At 36.1% G+C, this 23,260-nt stretch overlaps 2 protein-coding genes and 1 long non-coding RNA gene across 5 annotated transcripts; 1 reads left to right on the top strand and 2 right to left on the bottom strand.

Moving 5' to 3' along the window:
• Nucleotides 1–10,931: 10,931 nt before the first annotated feature.
• Nucleotides 10,932–12,021, bottom strand: LOC118439021. Of its 3 annotated transcripts, XR_004837193.1 has the most exons (4): nucleotides 11,938–12,021; nucleotides 11,748–11,846; nucleotides 11,338–11,416; nucleotides 11,155–11,227 (listed from the first exon to the last, which is right to left on the bottom strand). It is a non-coding gene; the product is annotated as an uncharacterized LOC118439021 (long non-coding RNA). The 3 variants fall into 3 exon arrangements; XR_004837195.1 differs by lacking the exons at nucleotides 11,155–11,227; nucleotides 11,748–11,846; nucleotides 11,938–12,021 and adding exons at nucleotides 10,932–11,067; nucleotides 11,567–11,639; XR_004837194.1 differs by lacking the exons at nucleotides 11,748–11,846; nucleotides 11,938–12,021 and adding an exon at nucleotides 11,567–11,639.
• Nucleotides 12,022–17,419: 5,398 nt separating this feature from the next.
• LOC110860125 lies at nucleotides 17,420–18,617 on the bottom strand. Its single transcript, XM_022109188.2, has 2 exons — nucleotides 18,313–18,617; nucleotides 17,420–17,979 (listed from the first exon to the last, which is right to left on the bottom strand). Exons 1-2 carry the CDS (start codon nucleotides 18,535–18,537, stop codon nucleotides 17,488–17,490), a joined length of 717 nt encoding a protein of 238 aa, XP_021964880.1. The 5' UTR covers nucleotides 18,538–18,617; the 3' UTR covers nucleotides 17,420–17,487.
• Nucleotides 18,618–21,029: 2,412 nt separating this feature from the next.
• Nucleotides 21,030–22,227, top strand: LOC110860124. The gene is made up of 2 exons (XM_022109187.2): nucleotides 21,030–21,334; nucleotides 21,668–22,227. Exons 1-2 carry the CDS (start codon nucleotides 21,110–21,112, stop codon nucleotides 22,157–22,159), a joined length of 717 nt encoding a protein of 238 aa, XP_021964879.1. The 5' UTR covers nucleotides 21,030–21,109; the 3' UTR covers nucleotides 22,160–22,227.
• Nucleotides 22,228–23,260: the final 1,033 nt, after the last annotated feature.

The raw sequence follows: 23,260 nt of genomic DNA, 5'->3' as shown, positions 1-23,260 counted from the left end.
AGTGCTAGCCACATACACAGGTCAAATGTTTCTCTTAAAGGGAAAGTTTCGAGGAATGGATGCAACCTCTGGGGTGAGGATAACGTGCGTGGATAATTTCCAAGGGGAAGAAAATGACATAATTCTACTCTCCCTCGTACGAAGTAATGAAGATGGAGCAGTAGGATTTTTAAAGGTGGAAAATCGAGTCTGTGTCGCACTATCGAGAGCCAAGTAATTCCGAATTTTACTGTGCTATCTAACTTTGCAACCATATTTTTTTTTCTATTTTATATACCAGGCTAGGAATGTATATCGCTGGAAATATGGATATGCTCTCGCAAGGTAGCAAGATTTGGCCGCAAATTAAAGAGAAGCTGGGTCCAGGCAGGTTGGGAGACGGACTTCCCATCATTTGCAGGAATCACGGAACTGTTGAAAAAATTTCGAGGGGAGTCGACTTTCACACCCGTGCGCCACGAGGAGGGTGTACTCGCCTTTGCGAATCCGACCTTCAACTTTGTAACCATAAATGTACATACGTGTGTCATATCGAGGATCCTTCACACACAAATTTCAAATGTTTGGAAAACTGTGAAAAAACACGTCCTGAGGATGAAGCACATCCATGCAGGGATCGTTGTCATATCATGCCTTGCACTCCTTGTCGATACGATTTCACTCTGCGATTTCACAAATGGCTTGCTACATCAACGCAGACGAATTTAAATGTCAAGTCGAAGAGGTTAAATTGCTACCCTGCCGACATACAAAGGGATTAAAATGTCACGAGGATGAGACTGAAATTCGATGTAAGACACAAATCATAAAAAGTCTGCCGTGTGGGCATGAACAAATGGACGTATGTCATTTATCCGTGGATGAAGTAAAATGTCACAACCAAGTGAAAAAAGTGCTTCCATGCAAACATGAAGTGCGTACTATCAATTAATATCTTTCAAGTTTCTGGTTATAAATCAATGTACTCTTTTTTCTTTCAGGTAACCATCCTTTGTAAGGATAAAGATAACGAGAGACTTAAAAACATATGCAGAAATAAATGCACGATAAGACTGGATTGTGGGCATGCTTGCACCAAAATGTGTCATGCAGAAGATGATCCTGACCATAAGAATTACCAATGTAAAAAGGAATGCGCACGTGCTTGTAAATCCGGTCACAAGTGTGCCACAATGCACGCGTGCTTTAAAAAATGTCCTGTTTGCACTGTACCTGATAAAAAGGACTTGCCATGCCGACACTCTGCAAAATTATCATGTCATATTGATCCAGCATCGTATAAAAATTGTAAACATGTCTGCGAACGAATACTTCCATGTGGTCATGAATGTGATAAAAATTGTGGCGAAAGTTGTGGATCTTGTCAGGGATGATTTACAATTTAAAGAGACTATCTTGCTCCGAGTGGGGATAATATTGGTTTTGACTTGTTTTGTATAGGTTCCAACACCACACACCGTTCCTATCTGTGGACATGTTAATGTCTTCTCGTGCAGTGAAATACCTGATCAATCGAAGTGTAAAACATTGGTTAAGTCGAAGAATACATCGTCTTGTAGTCATGCTGTCAATGTTCCTTGCAATGTTGCAAATACGCGTAAGTAAAATTTCTACATAAAGTCAGGCCATACAAAAAGACCCAAAAACTTCGTAAATAAACCTGAAAACTAGTTCATGCAAAAAATGACCAAAACTTAGTCATTAACTAATAGTAGAATTTTCGTAAGACATTGTTTTTGGTATATGTAACGCCATTTATATCGAGCTTTCGATGCTACCATTGCATCACCATCAGGTAAAATTTGTTTGAAGAAATATTTTGTAGACATGCAAAATTAGGATTAAAATTATGGATAATAATGCAACTGACTATTATTGTCGTGATAATAATGTTCTGAGTTGTGATTGGTTATAGGGCTGGGGCAACGTTAGAGGCGACCAATTCATATCACTGTCTTGATTCATATTGCTGGTAGTTTTCTTTATGTAAAGAGTAAAGACTTTCCAAAAAATTACTCATTAACCTTTTGTGCTTAAACTCTTTTTTTAATATTTTCAAACATTTTCGAGAAATCTGGTTTCATATATTTTGGAGGAGGATAATTGCATTAGGCTTCGTAGTAATTTTAACAGTTTTTTCGGTAGAACATGGTTCCTTTGGCTCACCTAAAAATATAACAACGAAGGTTTACACTATTACTTAATTTTACCAGTATCATCCGATGAAGTTCTTGCCCACTGCAGTCAGAAATGTGGTTACACGTTTCCAGAAACGGATGGGGGTTGTGGTCACAAATGCAGCGGAACTTGTGGAACGTGCTCAGGGGGACGTTTCCATGTCAAATGTGATTCCCCTTGTGGCCGTCTTCTTGTCTGCGGACATGTGTATGATAAGAAAAATTGAATCCCTCACACATTTTATTGTAAAATATTCAATGTGTTTTGTTTAATTATTTAGATGCGAATTTCCATGTTCAAGCGAATGTCCACCTTGTTCAAAACCGTGTGGTATGAAATGCGAACATTTAGAATGTTCAAAAAGTTGTGGGAGACCTTGTTCCGTTTGCAGGGTTGGAATAATTTCAAATAAGTAATCAATATATATTTTTGGAAACATTGTATAATTAGCGCCACGTTTATTTCAGGAACCTTGTTCATGGAAATGTCCACATAAAGCGTGCACAAAATTATGCGGGGAACAATGCGACCGAACCCCTTGTGATGAACCCTGCTCTAAAATTTTAGCCAAGTGTGGACACCCATGTATCGGATACTGTGGCGAGCCTTGCCCTCCACTCTGCCGGGAATGTGATCTAAATGAATTACTAGAATTCCAGCTGCTGTATACAGAGGATGAACCAGATTCTAGGTAACAAGTGTAAAACTTGTCACATATTAAGTAAATTTAAAATTTAAAAAATCCCATCGTAATTTAATTAAAGATTTGTCTGGCTACCGGATTGTGGTCATTGCTATGAAGCACTCGGATTTGAAAAGTTTTTAACAGTGAAGACCAATGGGGGTGATGGTGATGACGAAATTGTCGTCAAACGGTGTCCCCGATGCCAAACTGTAATTCGCAATTGTCGCCGATTCGGAAATATTCTGCACAAAATATTCAGCGAAGTTAGAGAAGTTAGCGAAAAGATTTATGGAAATTTAAAAGACCTTCAAACATATCAGGCAGTATTGCTGAAAATAATTTCAAAACCCAAATGGTTCACCCACGTTCCTGAACAGATGCGGGAATATGTAGTTAATTTACTGACGGAGAACCTCCACAAAACTGGAACGTCTCGCATGTATGTCCGGGAGTCTCCTGGTATATTGAAATCTGTAAGAACTACATAATAATCTGCCAATTCTTTAGAAATATCAATCTTCCTTAAAACGACTGACCATCACAAATTTCTATTTAATCACAGATTGACAGCCATCTTCTCAACAGTTTGGCCATTATTGTACAAGTGGGGGACAAATTGTCTCGTTCTTTAAAAAATATGGAAAAAAATCTTACTGATAAGGACCCCATGCTTATAAAATTTATGCGAAAATGCAACCGTTTATACGACCAACTCATCCACCACCGAAAGCTTCCGTTGAGTCGATTTGAAATTACAAATTTAGAACTGGAGATGATTCGGATTATCGGACTACTCAAAGTTGTACCGATTTCACCAGTACAAATCGCGTGATGAGGTGGGCATCGTGTACGATCGAGTGGACATAATCTTAGAGTCTTGTCGGCCTTACACGGGAGAAAGCCAGAAACGGTGTTTGGAGTGGTTGAAGGTAATTAATTGATTAACTAACCAGAGTATAGGGCATCCGAAATCGGTTTCTCTAATTACGTAAAACCGGTTTTCGATTTACCCGAAAGCCAGTTGCACAATTTTCCAAATACACGGTATTGACAAAAAACCGGTTTTACAATTTTGTAAAAATCCAGTTTCCTAAAAAAACGATTTTTACACTCTCGAAAACGGGTTTTCGTTTTTTAATAAAACAATCTTTTTTCCAGCTAATACTTAATGTTTCTTATTGTTGAGATAAGAATTAAGTATTCTGGAATCCCTTGTTCCTAAGTTTATACTTAATTTTAATTCTGTATTTGATTCTTGTCTATTATTAGCTCACCCTGCGTAGCATGAGAGCTATTGAATTCCTCTTGTCCGTCCGTCTGTCTGTCTGTCTGTTAGCGATATTTTTGCATCAATTGATGCTATTTAAAAATCCCCTTGACCATTATTTAATAAGTTAGGCGTACCATTGGTATTGAACAAACCGAATCAAATTTTTTAATAAATTAATAGCACCATTGATATCTAACAATCGGGAACACAAAATGATGCAAAATAATTGGAGGCAGGGACGCAAAACGCACCAATAATGCAGAATATCCGGGAGACTGGATCATACAATTTTGACATAAATTTTTCAAAATTATCGTTGATCGTTGGTAGGTAATTCTGCACCAGTGATGCACAATTTTTGGACTCGTCTCGATGCATAATAATTATTGATCTATTTTGTTTAATTTTTCTGCACCATCATTGATGCAACATTGCATAAAAATTATTGATCCACTTTGTTGGATTTTTCTGCACCATTGGTGCATAATTGCAAAAAATTATGTATCTATTTTGTTGCATTTTTCTGCACCTTTGGGGCAAGTTATAACCAAATCATTATTACAGGGCGAGCTACTTCTAACGTTACCACGGTTTAGTTTTGCATTTTTTTAAATTTGTACTAAAACCGATTTTTAAACCAGGTTTAAAACCGGTGGTTTTCGTAGAATCGAAAACCGGTTTCGTAAAATTTTTCAAAGTCCGATTAATCGAAAACCGGTTTTACGAAAATTGCAAAAATCGGAATAATTGAATAACCTATTTTTCAAAATTTTCCGATTTTGGATGCCCTAGTATGAAACTATGTTGGTTCTGAATTGTCAAGATATATGCCAAACCGGGTTCGGTATTTCGGACGGTGAACGAATAAAAATTCTGGCCGCTCTTGGAATGGGAAAAGGTCATTGGTTCAAGTGTCGGAATGGTCACATTTATTCGATTGGAGATTGTGGTGGTGCAATGGAGACGGGCAAATGTAACGAGTGTGGTGCAGCTATTGGTTGGCAAGAAATATATTACAGTCATTTAATTTATTTTTTGGACATGCGTTAATGTGATGTTTAAATTTACGCAAATTTTTAGGTGGTCAAAGCCACGCACTACTGGCGGATAATACATTAGCTACGGAAATGGATGGAGCCACCGCACCCGCCTGGCCGGCAGCTTTGCGGCAATAAGTTTATTATACTATTTAAATAATTAAGACATTATGGTAGTTAATCAATATCTAAATGTAACTAGTTCCATTATTTTGTCAGCAGTGCGTGTTACGTTTCCATATTTCGGAATGCTGTGTAGCTAAAAAATTAACTTCAAATTCAGCAAATTCAAGTAATTATGTATATTATTGAAAAAAATATAAGCGTAACCATGTATGTAATTATATGATATCAAACAAAAATATTTTTGCCTGATGAAGAAATTCTGTATGAATATCTAAAGCTTGCAACAATAAATATTTCAAGTTAAAATGTCCTCTGATACCGATGTAATCGATCAATATAATTATGTATATGTTTTGGAAATTTTGTAGTAACGAAGATTCCAAAAATTCAGAATAAATGTAACAAAAGGAAATAATTAAAATGATTACAACCCCCAATTTCCGTAATTTCAATGAACAACGGACAGTAGTTTCACATATTTAAAGAATACAGTTGCACCTGGATAATTGCTAAAAATTGAGAAATGACAATTCTTTCAAGATTTTCCCGTTAACCCCTTTGTGACCGAAATAATTGAAATTTGCTTTCCTTTGGGGACCAGAATTTTATCAGTTAGTTGTTGCTACATAACCAATTTAATTTTACCAATAGTGTAGCTACGTCACCAAAATGATTTTAAAGTAAGCGTAGTTACGTCACCGATTTCACAGTGGGTGTGCAAACCATAAAGGACCGAATTTATTTCGGCAACTTTTGATGATTTTATTTAACATTAAGCATTTATTTATGCATATTAGTAAAAATTATCTGCAGTTCATTACAATAATATTAAGTTATTGATTCATACATTTTTATAGTTTAGCAAGGTCCAAGTGGTTTTCACTGATCTTGACCGGAGTTAGTTAGTTCATGCTCAGAAATAAGCGGACCCGTATTTTTTCGTTTTCTAAAATGGACATGTTTTCGCCCGTGGTGGAATTTAAAAAATCCGCCAAAGTCAGGATTTTTAAAACGCTGTAACCTTTCGAATTTTAATCCGATTTCAAAAATTAAACACAATTTTTGCTCAGAATTACTACCCTGAAAATATAAAACCTACAGTGCAGACTTGATATAGCCCGAGTCAGGCCAAGTTGTGCTTATCACTCAATGCGACTTTTTGCATGAAATTTTATCGCAAATGCATATCAATAAATTAAAAAATTAAATTTGATTTTTCCAAATTAAATTCATATTCTTCTATTAGTAACAATTACCATCCTGTGTAACAAGTTTCAGCTTAGATCCGAAGATTACAAAAAAAAGTATGGGTTACCCAATAGGGTGTCTCTCTATGGGAAAATTGTACCTTTTTAATTAATATTCTTCTATTACCAACTTTTCTACCAAACTTCAGCTCGATTTGATGAATTTTAAAAATCGGTATGGGTCACCCCCTCGGGTCCCTCCAGACGAAAATTTTTGAAATTTTATTCCTTTGTATTCCTTCATTATAAACCATTAGCAACCTCTATGCCAAATTTCAGCTTTCTAACACAATTTTGAAATTTTGGTGCGTAATACCCCACCCACTCCGATGACCCCCACCGGTCAACCACTTGACCTATTTCACCCATCTTCGAACTCAACTCCTCATTTGACCCATACTATATGTGTGCAAAATTTCAAGTCGATAGGATTAGTTTTACGGCAGTTATCGCAAACCAGACAGACAGACAGACGGACAGACAGACGGACATGACGGGTACATAAGCCCTGACTCGGGATAAAAAATCAATTTAAAAAAAACTTTTAATTTTCAAAAAATTATCGTTTTTTGCTTCTTTAAAAATTAAGTTTATTTTAAATTCCGCCACGGCCGAAAACATGTCTATTCTGGAAAACTCCAAAATACGCTTATTTCTGAGCGTGAACAATTTAAAATTAGTCTTACAATGCATTGCAGCGAACTACAGTTGTAGTTTTTGCAGATATATAGTTTTTGGTAATGTGCATAAATAAATGGTTCGTGTTAAAATTTTGTAAAATAAAATTTTGACTTGTATGCATGTGTGTATTTGGTCTTGAAAATTTTTCCGCAGTACACAAATGTGTGTAGTTGGTCCCCAACGTAACGGGGAAATAGTACACAAATATGTGTACTTGGTCCTCTACGGAAAGAAAAAACCTACACAAATATGTGTAGTTGGTCCCCAACGTAACTACAAAGTAGTACACAAATGTGTGTACTTGGTCCTTAACGGAAAGCAAAAAAGTACACATATTTGTGTACTTGGTCCCCAAGGGAAAGCAAAAAAACTACACAAATATGTGTAGTTGGTCCCTAACGGGTTAACATGGAGAATCAACACACTAACTTCATTTAACAAAGCCAAAGTAAATTAACAAGTTTCCATTTTACAGGAACTTGTGCTTTTCCCCAAATTTACAACTCAAAGCAACGATGCACAAAAAAATATTTATTGCCTGGAACATGCAATAAGTAAATTAATATTAATAACTTTACGCAAAGTGATTGTGTAACGATGACGCTTGTTTTTTAACCATATTATCCATCAATCATTTAATTTATAATGCGATTCGTTTGACTAAACTTGAATAAAATACTTATACGGAGATCGTCTCGTGCGGTCTTCAATGAATTTTTACTGAATAAATTAAGCAGAACTCTTCAGTTTCGTTTAAATGAAACCTGGAAACAACTTGTTGGAGAAACTAAAAAAAATTAATTCATGCCCAACCACACTCCGCTCGGCCACCCGGTATGGCAAGAGATCAATTACTTCGATTCAGTGTGTAATTAGATGTCAAGATTTGTCCAATTTTCGTACAAAGTCACGCTCCATGTCCATTTATAAACTGCAGAATTCTACTTAAACTGAACCAGAAGAAAATCATCAAACCATTTGCTGAAGCTAGTACGGAATATTAATCGGCGTTTAGTTTGGACCGGAGTAATCATGTCGTTTCTCAATTTTTTTGGTGACACCAATTTCATCATCGTGCTACTGCTTGGCCTTAATCTGCAAGGTAGGGGTTGTACTAATTTTACACAAAATGAGGCCCGTTTTCTTCGCCCGATTAGAATAAAATGGCAAGAGTTATAATTGGAAAAACGGGCTTCATTTTTAAATCTGAAAATTTCCAAATTCTTATATAATTCACATACAGGGTAGTTTAAAGTTCAGGTTACAATATGAAATTTTTCAATTGGGAAAATTCGTAAATCTCCATTATTCATACAAATTTTGCCTCCGAGATTCAATATTAATAAAAATTAATAAAAATCTCAATCCCAAATCCGTAACTGATGGAAATTTACGAATTTTTCTATTGACAATTTTTCCATTGGAACCTGACATTTAAACCACCCTGTATTTAAAAATGAAGCCCCTTTTTATAGAAATCACATTGCTTGAAGTAAATTATGTAATCGTACTTTGTAAAATTTCAGCATCCACTGCCTACGACTGCAGTAATATTGACCACGACTTAATCCAGGTGTCATGCACTGGTTGGAATAACATTGTCCCGACGGTTTTCGCCGACTTTGGGTAGACAAGGCCAACGACATCAAGCAGTGTGTCTGCTATCGAGAACTGACCGCGGAGGAGGCTGCGATCCGTGCGGATTGCAAATGCGCGGGTTGGACCGCTGTTTGCGTGGATATGGGAGCCCAGCGTTCGTGTAACAATGTCATGGCTGCATGCAGTTTGAAATATAAATTACAGGTGTGCAAAAGTTTGAAGGTCAATTCCCTCTCCTTTGAATTATATGACAATGCTACCTGCTTTGTATTGAATACACTATTTAATGTGGTGATCCCCGTAATTGAAGGGGTTGATTCAATCATTGGTTAAAATTGGTTGTTGTTGGGGAAATTAACTAATTTAAAATGAACTTGATTGCTCGTCTGGTTTAATTGGTTTGGGATACATGTAATAAATTATATAAGCATGATGAAGGAGGGATGGGGGAATTATTTATTCATAAAGGCACTGCACATTGGCATGGTTGTAAATATGATATATATTTTCGCGAGCATGATTTGCGCTGGATGTCTTTTTATTAAGGGGTGGAAGCTATTTATAAGATCGTTATGTCCGTCCGTCCGACCGTTAGCTTAGTAACTTTTGAACGAAAGGACATAGATACTTGAGATTTTGAAGGTTAACTCCTAACGTCAAAAAGCAGGACGAGTTCGAAGATGGACACATTCCAATGAAAAGGTCATGAAATGTCGTTTAAAAGTCAAATTGCATAAATATATCAATTTGAACTGAAATGCAACCCTGAATTAAATGGTGACCTCCAGTTTGACGTCAGAGGTCATGAAAGGTCATACAAAGGCCATTAACTGTTAAATTATAGATATTTCACAACCGTTGAAAACACGTCACAAAGGCCAATTTTAACAGATTTTGAACGGGGAGAAACAATATGGTGTTCAGCTTGACGGGTAACACGCTGCTTTCATCCCTTGGTTACATTCGTTACAATGATCATGGTATCATATAGAGATAAACAGTTCCAATGTTAGTTATTCAGTATAGGACGGGGCTGGAATGATGTGATTGGCTGGTTCGCAGTTCAAATTTCTCCATGTATTTTTGCTGCCGCGTAAGTGAAGCCGTAGCACTCGCTCCGACCATCCGTCTCACTCTACCCTTTACCATCTCTCCTCACACTGTATATTTTACGTCCCAGAAAACAAAACAGTTTTTTGTGCTTCGGTCTGGACCACACCCACCCACCATCATCAATTAAAAGTAAGTTTAAGGACAAGATAGGTTAGAGTTTTACAACCATGCTAAGGATTTAATGTGACTTAATTTTTTTTACAGATTTTCGTCATCTCATGGAGAATTTTTGCGACTTTCTAAGTTCGAATAATTAATTAAAAACTGGAACTTGTTGTGATTCAGATTTAAAACCAAATTTATTGCAACAAATTATATTCATTCGGATGCGACTAAATTGATTTAGCATAAATACAACTTTACTAACTTTACGTTTAACAAGTATCTAAATAACAACTAATAACACATACTCCACAGCCGTGTTGTCACCACTGAAAGTGTGTATCCACCGGCAATATTGATAAAGAAATTGTTATCTAATGTGAATAAAACTTCCTTGTTGTTTATAGATTTAATAATACATCTTCACGAATAAAAACAACTTTGCCGTAATAACCAAACATCGAAATTATTTCCCGGTTGCAAAATATTTTATTACAAATAGTAGCAATAATTTTCGTGCCTTGAGTATATAAGGAAAATGGAAACAGTTGAATGTGGTTCTGGTTCTTCTACTTCAAACTGTAGTGAAACTTATTTCTAATCTTTATCTTCTTGTTCATATAAAGGATAAATTAACCCACCCCCCTTTCGGTGGAGACACAGACAATGGTGAAGACACAAATGGGTGGAGAGGTCGGTAAAACTCTTTGAGAAATTTCTTGAAGGTGGCTAAAAGTGTTTGCTGCAAACGACAGTTTTAGGCGATACGTTTTCCTTATCGATGCCGCGAATTTTACACCACTGCTGGAACCTTTAAAAAAACTAAAATTAGCTATCAGAGGAAAAAAGAATGAGAGAAATGAGTTATTTTGCATCGGAAGTTGTATCTGACGCTTTGGCAGAAAGGAGTAATTACGATTTTCTTGGTTTCAAGAATTATCACAATTAGTACCGCAACACTTTATATTTCGGACCGTGACAAACGACGGTTTATTAAATTCAAATAAATGTTTTGAGCAACTGGATTTCCTGCGAAAAATAACAAGCAATTAGTAATTTGAAACCTGCTTGAAACAAATAACGTGTTTTCATCATATTTATGTGTCTCCACCGTTAATTGTTTATTCTAAGAAGATTTTGAAGAAGGTTTTGATAAAGTCACACTGAATTTGAGTACATGAAGGCGAATCTGTAATTAAAATGAACGTGTTTCCACCATATACATGTGTGTGTCCGCCGTTCGTTGCTTTTTTAAATTTTTGGAGATAAGTCACTATTATTTTAATATTATGGTTGAACCTGGTAAACTTTACTGAAGTTCCTGAGAATTTCACACTATTCCCGAGTCACGAACAAGGTCTCATAGTAATTGATGAGTCTGTAATTAAACAAAATAACAAGGAAATATTGATGTAACAGTTGGTTGCAATAATGAACGTGTTTCCACCATATTAATGTGTCTCCACCGTTCATTATTCTTTTACTTCTAGAGGAAAGAAACTATTTTTAAGATCAAAATAAAATTTACCTTAAGCGAAGTTTTGAAAGTTTTTTAATAGTCTTGACAAAGTCACATTGATTTAAGTACCCTTGTTTGGCCAACTAGGTGAACCTGTAATAAAATTAATACATTTTAGTTATCGACTGCTCATTGGTAGCGAAAGAGTGGGTGTGAAGATATAATTTGAATTTGCTTTGTATAAACGCACACTGATAGATCAGATAAATTGACCGGTGGAGACACGGATCTGGTGGAGGAAGGGGCAATAGGTCACAATATTGAGTAACAATTGGCACAAATATTATATCTGCAATTCACAAAAATAAATTTAGTGGAACTTACTTTCCAACAATGAGAGTGTTTTCACCATACATGAATGTACATATATGTGTATTCACCGTTCATTATATGAGAAACTATTTTTGAATCTTGTAAAACTTTAACGAAGTTTCCGACAATTTCACACTGTTACCAGGTCACGACCAACAACTAATGGTAATTGATGAGTCTATACTTCAATAAAATATAGTGCATTACGAAATACAAGTTCCTTGGTCCTTATTGTTGCAGAATCCAGTTAAAGTTGTTATTTACCAGGTTGGTCGGCGATGACACAGATTTCTGGTGGGGGCACGGCAGAGAGGTCGCAAAATTTATGGATGAAAAATTGTCCTTAGCAGTTACCTACAGGTAACTGCTAAGGACAATTTTATTGATACAGGTATCAATAAATCGCAATAAATTAACATTCAAATCACTCGTAAAAATGAACGTGTCACCACCATATTTGTGTCCCCACCGTTCATTGTTGAAAGAAAATAGTGTACATGCCTGATGAAGATGACTGTGGGTCACTGAAAGCTAGCAATTTTTCAATAAATCAAGTATTATCCTCGAAAACCGCAGAGATGTCAACTAAAAATAGTAATTCTTTTACTACTTACCGAGAGTTGAAGCTTAGAGCTTAACTTGTGGTGAGTTGAAGCGATTTATGTAATTGAGTGGATGTCAGAAAATTAATTTATAGGATACTAAATAATCTTTTAATTACTCAGCTTTTCCGAGTTTGGCAGCAAGAATGATGGTAAAGGAGACACCTGATTTTGGTGCCAAGAAAGGAGTGAGATTTCCAAGTAATGGGGAAATTGAGATTGGGAAAAATTGAGTTGTGCCACGGCCCTGTTTTTATGGGCGGATGCCCATAAAAACCGTCAGCCAATCACAGCATTTGGAACCCCATTTCCCTATACTGAAACAATAACCATATCTTCATCCTTCTTTAAGTGATCTGTATTCGCTGCATTCGTTATAACCAGGGTTCGCCACCCCGGGTTTTTATGGGTTGGAGTTTTTGGGTTCTTGTGGGTTTTTGGGGTATCAAATCTCTGGAAAATCCTACTGCTTAATGGGGTTTTTGCGAGTTTTTGTGGGTTTTTGTGGGTTTTTCCGGGGTTTTTGTAAGATTTTAAGGCATATTGAAACAAAATCCCTTAAACATCAACTTAGATCAATGCTAATTAAAATGTCGGATTCATCATGAAGTTTTGAGAATTTTTATGTGTGACTTGAATTTCCAAGTATCATTGCATATTTCAAGGTTTACATGTTAAACATGAATTTTCGATTTAACAGTCCAAGTCAACGATAACGCTTAAAATTGCATGATAAATTCGTATATTAAATATTTTTTCCCAAATATATAATTTAAGAAATTTTGGTTCAACCTGCCCCAAAATTTCCAAAAACCCACAAAAACCCACAAAAACCTAAAAACCCACAAAAACCCCAAAAACCCCGGAAAAACCCATGGGGTTGGGTTTTTCTAGAAAAACCCCGGAGTTTTCCGAACCCTGGTTATAACGGTTTATCTTATCCCGCATACCTTTTCACATTATTATAGAAAATGTAGGATGAATTAACGAAGGCAGTTGAGTAACGTACATATGTATGTATAAAACGAGTAAATTTATGTATGTATTAGGGTTGCCGCGGGTAACGGGTCGGGTACCCGTTACCCGCATACCCGCACGATTTTTGCGGGTACCCGTTATCTACGGGTGGCGAGAACTACCCGGGTACCCGGTACGGGTAGTTCAGTTTTTATTTAATTTTGGCTATAAATTGTCTTACAACCGAAGTTAGAAATAAGCCCATCATGCCGTATGTTTACAGAAGTATTATTTCATTATTATTTATCCACTTCAAAATTTGTCATTTTAAAATAACAAGCGTTTATAGCGAGCGTGTCTTTTCGCAAGCCACAGAAGCCACAGAAGCTGCCTACGGCAGCCTCAAATATGTACTTTTTACGCCCGGCAAATGGGAGCACTTACATATTGTTTTTCAAGCATAATTTGCCTGATCTAAAATATCAGAACTAATTTGAGTTGTCATTGTGTGTATTTACGAAAAGCTGACGATGTTTTAATTTGTGGTGGTGAAAAATCTCAATCCGATTGAAGGCAAAAATTTTATGTCTAGACGATTTGGTTAAATGAAAACTTCATATAAATCAAAATTTCCAAAAATTAAACTAAGGAGGGGAGGTTGTGTACTCTCAACTCCCGGATCTCGACGCCCTTTGGGTATGTTGTAGTGTTCCATGAATATACACGAACCCTGAAGTGGTTTGATTCCATGGCCACATTTGCACCCGCCACACCCACTCAAAGGTGCCCAAAAATCGCTTTCACTCCAGCTTTCACTCATTCAAAACCACGCCAAAAATCCAATTTTACTCCGATTTTCAAATTTCTTTCACCATTATACTCCCAGATAGTTGTTCTCTCATATACAACATCAAACTCAACTTTTTTTGATTATTTCGCAGCCATAATTTACTTTGTTGATTACTACAATAATGTTCATTAAGAATTTTAAATTTAAAAACTACTAAAAATTTCATAAAGTTGAGTTTGAAGTTGGATATAAGAACACAACTATCTAGGAGTATAATAGTGAAAGAAATTTGAAAATCGGAGTAAAATTGGATTTTTGGCGTGGTTTTGAATGAGTGAAAGCTGGAGTGAAAGCGATTTTTGGGCACCTTTGAGTGGGTGTGGCGGGTGCAAATGTGGCCATGGAATCAAACCACTTCAGGGTTCTTGTACATTCATGGAACACTACAACATACCCAAAGGGCGTCGAGATCCGGGAGTTGAGAGTACACAACCTCCCCTCCTAAGTAACCAAAGTAAAACTAACTTTTCTTCAAGCTATACAAAGATTGTCTGGTGAGTTAGATGTATCAAACCGTCAGGCTAAAAATTAGGGATCATGTGATACTTATATTTCCGTTGACTGGCCACTTGAAGAAAAATATTGGCGATAGAGTTCAATTTTAAAGCAAAGGTTCTGCATCGTTTTCCCCCACTGGGCGAATACCATGAACATTGAACTCTCTCCCCCAAATCCTTTTCTTCAAACAGGTCATCAAACGGAAAGATAAGCGTTATGTAATTCCTAATTTTTGGATAGATTTTTTATATAACTCGCAAAGATATCCCGGTGTAGCTAGAAAAAATTCCATTAGAAGCCTAAAAGTTTAGTTTCAGAAACTACTAATGACATCGACACAGAAAATTATGGCATGCGTTACTTGCATATCATTATCTCAAAGTGCATATTTACTTATCAACCGAAATGAGCAAATAATTAATTAAATCAAACTTATTTTGATGGTTGGTTGGTTTTAACTTTATTTTCATAACGGGTAGCGGGTAACGGGTACCCGTGCGGGTACGGGTAGTTGTGCTGCGGGTAGCGCGTCGGGTAACCGGTAGCATTTTCGCTACCCGTGGCAACCCTAGTATGTATGCAGTCGTGCTTTTTAACGTTTTGCAAAAGCACGGTTACTATCAGTTTTTGAATTTTGTGTCATAATTGGATTGTGGGCCTGAACTTAAACTAGATATCTTTGGATCTAAAAGACCCGATAGAAAACTAACAATTCCTACAAATCCAATAATTAAGGATTTCATAAAATAATTTTCTTCCGATAAGTAATTCCTTGGCAATTAAATTTCACAGGACCCTGATTCCGATGCACATGCACATGTACATCACAATTTCAACATGTTTCAAAAATTTATAAATCAGATTATAAACCTCCGCTAAATGGGGTGCAAAATAAAAAATGCTGTTGTCCGAGTGCCATATAAGCACATAATGGGACGGAGCTTTCTTTTCTTTAATTTGTTCGAGTCCGCTGTCGATCTGACATAATAAATCGACACATTTTACGACAAGAGCAATCCAGAGGTCCACGCTGCGGATTACACGCCGCCGCGCCCCCATACGCCTGTAACATTGTGATCCCGCGCCGCGCCCCCACTCCGCCGTAAAATCTTCTAACATTGGCGCCGCCCCCGCCGTCAAATTCGTCGGCGTTGACCTCTGGTGCAATCTATCCATGTATGCAACTATATATGTAAGTCCAACCACTTTTGCGTACAAAATTTATGAGGGCGGTGATCAAGGGAACTTTTAGAGCTGTGCTGACATTCGGAAAGGTTAAATAAATAGATGGAAAAATTTAATAGTGATGAAATTATTAGGCAATAATTTCAACGTTTCTACATATCTTTTAATTGCGTCAAATTTTGTAAGGTACATATATTTATATGAAACGAATAGATTTGCGTGACATGAATCGAATAAAACACAATAAAACTCGCGAGCTGGCTTGGCTCGCGAGTTTGAACATAATTCTGGTAATTCTGGTAATTCTGGTACTTGAACATAATTCTGGTAGCATTTTCTACAGCAGGAATTGTGCACAGAGTTGTGTAACATAATAATTAATGCTTTTGTGCCGTTTCATTATTAAATTTATAATTATTTTCTAGATTGCAACACATTATGCTAATTTATATTAATTTTAAAATGTTTAAAACACAGTTACACCAATTTCTGCACCAAATCATTTCAACCAACACGATAAATATATAAAAAGTCTAAACATTTTTGGTTTTAAACTACATATGTAGCCTGATTTAATATGTAATACATATTTATTTGAGGAATACTCGAGCTAGCTCGGCTCGTTTATTATCGAGCCGAGCCGAGCCAACGAAATGCACAAATCGTGAATCGCACTATGTACATATGTGTTCATTTACCAAAATTATTTCGTGCCAGTAATCCCCTAATTCCAGAAGCCATGCATTGTACAGGGTGGTTAAAAGGTCACGCTACAATGGAAAATTTTTCGATGGGAAAAATTTGTAAATTTCCATTAGTTACCGAAATTTTGTCTCTAAAATTCAACATTTTAAGATGCGTCATCAGTTTTCCATCAGCTTTGATAATAATTATAAAAATCTCAATCCAAAATCTTGTAACTAATGGTGATTTAGGGATTTTTCCCATTGAAAAATTTTCCATTGTTGCGTGACATTTAAACCACCCTGTATAGTGATAAAATAGTGAATAACGTATGTACATATTTGCTTGGCACAAAGTGGCCAAATATTTTGACCAATAACTAATTTTCTTTATTTTTACAATTTTACCACTGTCAATAGATGTACCCATTCATGATGTGCAAAGGCTGGACTGTGATGCAATAAATCAATTAGTATTATCAGGACATATTATTTACTGTTCATCCAGTATTATTAGTCCCAAAAAAATCTGAAAGGTTACCTGGCAGGCAAAATCAACTTTTGTGAACAGAAATTTGTACACCATCCTCTTCCTTTTATTTTATGACAGTTTTGCTGCTATTTTGCCATTAACGAAATTATTTAAATAATACATATATGGCCAAATAACTTCTCAGAAAACTTGTCCGACTTTTGCGACTAATAATTATGGAGGAACAGTAGCTTTGAACAGAATGCTTATTCCTTCATCAGGTCATAACTATACAATCCGACGTATATTACATAAATTGTTCTTTATTTTTCAAAATTTTCTATTTCATATCTTTCACAACGGTAACAACCTCATTTACCCCGACATGCCAAATATTGCAGTAGCATGCCCAAATATTCCGCAATGCTGGCCCAATTTTTAATTTGGAACCTATTATCCGCCGTCTTTGACCGCGAAAATACCTCCTCCTTGCATTTCACCACTTTATACGCCAAACCTTGCAATTTCGCAATAGACTCGGGTGGCACGCCCTGGTCCACATTGATCACCACCTTGGTCAGCAAACCCATGGCGAATTGTGTGACCGAGGCGTAATTTGTAATTCCCGCGAAACATTCGGCCAACTGCGAGGGTGTAAATACCCCAGTTTCGTTTGCTTGCGCCAATATTTTATAACGTTTGAACGCCTTGGTGAAAACAGCGTTGAATCTGGCGGTCTTTGAAAGGTAGAAAAACCACAACCGGAAAAAATTATACTCCGCGTTGTGACCTTGGATTTCGTCTGCTAATGGTTTTTTCGTCTTTCGAGGCCCACGCCCCGCTTTCGCCTCCAGCTTGACTTCCTAAAAGATTTATTTATTATATTTTATTTCACCCCCCTTAAATTGTTTTTTAATTACAGGGTGGTTAAAATGCCACGCTACAATGGGAAAATCTTAAATTTCTAATAGTTACCGAAATTTTGTCTCTCTAAAACGCAACATTTTAAGAATTTCGTCACCAGTTTTGATAAAAATTATAAAAATCTCGATCCTAAATCTTGTAACTATATAATAGAGATTTAGGGGGTTTTCCCATAAAAAAATGTCCAGTGTAGCGTGACATTTTAACCACCCTGTACATATGTTGGAATAATTATATAGATTGTAGTAAAAAAAACTTCAAAATTTGCATACCTTACTCGCTCCATCTATAGAAGTCCATAGATTTTCACTGGTTGGAAACGTTGATGCATCGTAGGCTGTTAGGACAGCGCTGATTGTATTATTTACCCCAGTTGAGACAACTACGTCCATTTTTAGTGGGATTGAAAACAAATTTTTTTTAGGAATTTGTGTGGAGTTTTGGAATATGTATGTGGATTTCGGAGGTTTGAGTGAAGTGGCCAAGTAGGAATACATAATATGTTATCAAATAATTCTGATATGCATGTTGGCCACAGAGTTAAAAATGAGCAATGACTAATTGGGCGTTGGTCGGATTGATGGTGAAATGTTATATCTTTTGTCAGACAATCCATCGTGACTCTACATACTTTTGCTGATAAGGTTTATGTACAGGGTGGTTTAAATGTCATGCTACAATGGAAAGTTTGCTTGTACATACATATACCAAATGATGATTACGTCATAGAAAATCTTGATACTCATCCGAATCGAATAACTCGAATAATTCTATAACTCTTTTTGTATTCTGGACATTTGAAAAGTACTTCTTCACCTCTTTTTTAAACATAATTAGACTCATCCTTCCATGCTCATTTTTTAAATTTAATGGTAGATTAGACCATGACATTGCTGCCCTATATTTAAAGGACTTTTTGGCCATATTATTGCTAATTAAAATATCTGGCTTATAGTAAGTATTATTTCGAGTATTTCTATATATAACGGTGCTTATTGGTACATAATTGGCAAAATATTTGGGACAGCAGCCATTTAGCATTTTATACACACATTTACACAACTCAGCCTGCACCATATTTTCCGCTACTAACCATTCCAAGTCGACTGATAAGTCATCGGATATAGGGTCATATTTCCCTTTATTGCATACATATCTTGCACATTTTCTGATTACCTTATTTACACACTTTAAATTATTCTTATCAAATAGCCATACAGGAGATGCGTATAACAGACTAGAGAACACCAGTGCATGTATTAATAGTACCTTATTCTTGCGTTCCACGACATTTTTTAGGGGACCAAGTGACCAAAGAGAGCTGTTACAACTTTTTATTACCTTATCACATTGATTATTGAACTTAAGGTCTTCATCCAATAATACCCCCAATAATTTTGTACAAGTAACCCTTCTAATAGGTGTGTCGTTAATTTGTATAACAATATCTGATACAGCAGATTTTAATTTACGGGGGGCAAATACAATAAATTCACATGTATTTACGTTCAGTTCTTGCCTATTTGCTTCCATCCAACGCATACTCCTATCCAGATCATCATTCAGATTATTTACAACTTGTTCTATATGATCAATATCACCAGAAATTAACACACCACTGTCATCGGCAAACATAACACATAAACTGTTTTTTAAATGGTACGGCAGGTCGTTCATCATTATCAAAAACAGAATACAACTAATACATAACCCTTGAGAAAAAGAGTAGAAAGTTGGTTGAATATACATTTACCAAATAATTTAGTTAGTACAGGTTGGATTGCTATCGGTCTAAGCTCATTTGGCGATACTGGATTTTTTACCTTTGGTATTGGAATCACCTTAGCTAGTTTAAGCATATTCGGGACGCTTTCCTCATTAATATACATGTTAAATAAGTTCATGATAATAATTCTAAATTTAGGAGATGTCATACACATATTCATCATTTTGTTGCACAATCCGGTCGTGTCGAGGGATGTCGATCCTTTGTTTTTTGTGCCTTTCCACGCCTTCAGAATGTCTTGTGTGGATAATTCCCAGAATTTAAAAGAAAGGTCGAGGTCGTCCCAGAGTAGTGCGGGTTTTGTAGGTAGTGGTGGCAGTGTTTGGGCGTGGTCCCTTGTCGAGATGTTCACGAAAAAAGAATTTACGGTGTCAGGTTCCAAGTTAATTTCAGCTGCAGGGCTTAGTAGAGGGTATATTTTTTCTAGAGCTCCCCAGAAGTGAAGCTTCTCCACTTTCTTATTAAATTCATGTTTGGTGTCCTCCAGAATATTTCTTTTAACGAGTGACTTGTAGTTCTTAAATGATTGGATATTAGCTGGTGATGGGTCACGAGGACATGCCTTGTACGCCTTGTCTCGCTGCTTAATAATCTGTCGTGTTTTGCACGATACAAACTTTTTATGTTGATGCACATAATAAGTAACACGATAAATATATAAAAAGTCTAAACATTTTTGGTTTTAAACTACATATGTAGCCTAATTTAATATGTAATACATATTTATTTGAGGAATACTCGAGCTAGCTCGGCTCGGCTCGACAAAATTCGAGCCGAGCCGAGCCAATAATTCAGCTCGGCTCGTTTATTATCGAGCCGAGCCGAGCCAACGAAATGCACAAATCGTGAATCGCACTATGTACATATGTGTTCATTTACCAAAATTATTTCGTGCCAGTAATCCCCTAATTCCAGAAGCCATGCATTGTACAGGGTGGTTAAAAGGTCACGCTACAATGGAAAATTTTTCGATGGAGAAAAATCCTAAATTTCCCTTAGTTACCGAAATTATGTCTCTAAAATTCAATTTCAAGAATTTCGTCATCAGTGTTCCATTAGTTTTTAATAATTTTATAAAAATCTCAACCAAACATTTTCCATTGTAGCATGACATTTAAACCACCCTGTACATAAACCTTATCAGCAAAAGTATGTAGAGTCACGATGGATTGTCTGACAAAAGATATGGCATTTCACCATCAATCCGACCAACGCCCAATTAGTCATTGCTCATTTTTAACTCTGTGGCCAACATGCATATCAGAATTATTTGATAACATATTATGTATTCCTACTTGGCCACTTCACTCAAACCTCCGAAATCCACATACATATTCCAAAACTCCACACAAATTCCTAAAAAAAATTTGTTTTCAATCCCACTAAAAATGGACGTAGTTGTCTCAACTGGGGTAAATAATACAATCAGCGCTGTCCTAACAGCCTACGATGCATCAACGTTTCCAACCAGTGAAAATCTATGGACTTCTATAGATGGAGCGAGTAAGGTATGCAAATTTTGAAGTTTTTTTTACTACAATCTATATAATTATTCCAACATATGTACAGGGTGGTTAAAATGTCACGCTACACTGGACATTTTTTTATGGGAAAACCCCCTAAATCTCTATTATATAGTTACAAGATTTAGGATCGAGATTTTTATAATTTTTATCAAAACTGGTGACGAAATTCTTAAAATGTTGCGTTTTAGAGAGACAAAATTTCGGTAACTATTAGAAATTTAAGATTTTCCCATTGTAGCGTGGCATTTTAACCACCCTGTAATTAAAAAACAATTTAAGGGGGGTGAAATAAAATATAATAAATAAATCTTTTAGGAAGTCAAGCTGGAGGCGAAAGCGGGGCGTGGGCCTCGAAAGACGAAAAAACCATTAGCAGACGAAATCCAAGGTCACAACAAGGAGTATAATTTTTTCCGGTTGTGGTTTTTCTACCTTTCAAAGACCGCCAGATTCAACGCTGTTTTCACCAAGGCGTTCAAACGTTATAAAATATTGGCGCAAGCAAACGAAACTGGGGTATTTACACCCTCGCAGTTGGCCGAATGTTTCGCGGGAATTACAAATTACGCCTCGGTCACACAATTCGCCATGGGTTTGCTGACCAAGGTGGTGATCAATGTGGACCAGGGCGTGCCACCCGAGTCTATTGCGAAATTGCAAGGTTTGGCGTATAAAGTGGTGAAATGCAAGGAGGAGGTATTTTCGCGGTCAAAGACGGCGGATAATAGGTTCCAAATTAAAAATTGGGCCAGCATTGCGGAATATTTGGGCATGCTACTGCAATATTTGGCATGTCGGGGTAAATGAGGTTGTTACCGTTGTGAAAGATATGAAATAGAAAATTTTGAAAAATAAAGAACAATTTATGTAATATACGTCGGATTGTATAGTTATGACCTGATGAAGGAATAAGCATTCTGTTCAAAGCTACTGTTCCTCCATAATTATTAGTCGCAAAAGTCGGACAAGTTTTCTGAGAAGTTATTTGGCCATATATGTATTATTTAAATAATTTCGTTAATGGCAAAATAGCAGCAAAACTGTCATAAAATAAAAGGAAGAGGATGGTGTACAAATTTCTGTTCACAAAAGTTGATTTTGCCTGCCAGGTAACCTTTCAGATTTTTTTGGGACTAATAATACTGGATGAACAGTAAATAATATGTCCTGATAATACTAATTGATTTATTGCATCACAGTCCAGCCTTTGCACATCATGAATGGGTACATCTATTGACAGTGGTAAAATTGTAAAAATAAAGAAAATTAGTTATTGGTCAAAATATTTGGCCACTTTGTGCCAAGCAAATATGTACATACGTTATTCACTATTTTATCACTATACAGGGTGGTTTAAATGTCACGCAACAATGGAAAATTTTTCAATGGGAAAAATCCCTAAATCACCATTAGTTACAAGATTTTGGATTGAGATTTTTATAATTATTATCAAAGCTGATGGAAAACTGATGACGCATCTTAAAATGTTGAATTTTAGAGACAAAATTTCGGTAACTAATGGAAATTTACAAATTTTTCCCATCGAAAAATTTTCCATTGTAGCGTGACATTTTAACCACCCTGTATATCGCGTAGAAAAGGGCAATATAAAATTGCATATTAGTTAAACCTAAATTGAAATGGATTAAAATTAGGAATCAATGGATAAATTAGTGATTGTCGTTCAGATTTTAATAACATGTCCTTATAATCCATGCATTCTTCTTCAAATTTAAAAATGTCTTGGATCGTTATCCGGACTCTTATCTCTGGCCAAGAGATTTAAGGATGAAATACATACTTGACCATATCGCAGACTTTCGGGTTTTGTAGAGTAATGAATAAACCAGAAATGGATCACCACAGCTATTTCTCCACATTAGTCTACCAATAAAAGTATTAATTTAT

The sequence above is a fragment of the Folsomia candida genome, unplaced genomic scaffold (assembly GCF_002217175.1).
Source record: "Folsomia candida strain VU population unplaced genomic scaffold, ASM221717v1 Fcan01_Sc029, whole genome shotgun sequence".
Lineage (NCBI taxonomy): Eukaryota > Metazoa > Arthropoda > Collembola > Entomobryomorpha > Isotomidae > Folsomia > Folsomia candida.
This window is presented reverse-complemented; position numbering and strand designations above follow the sequence as displayed.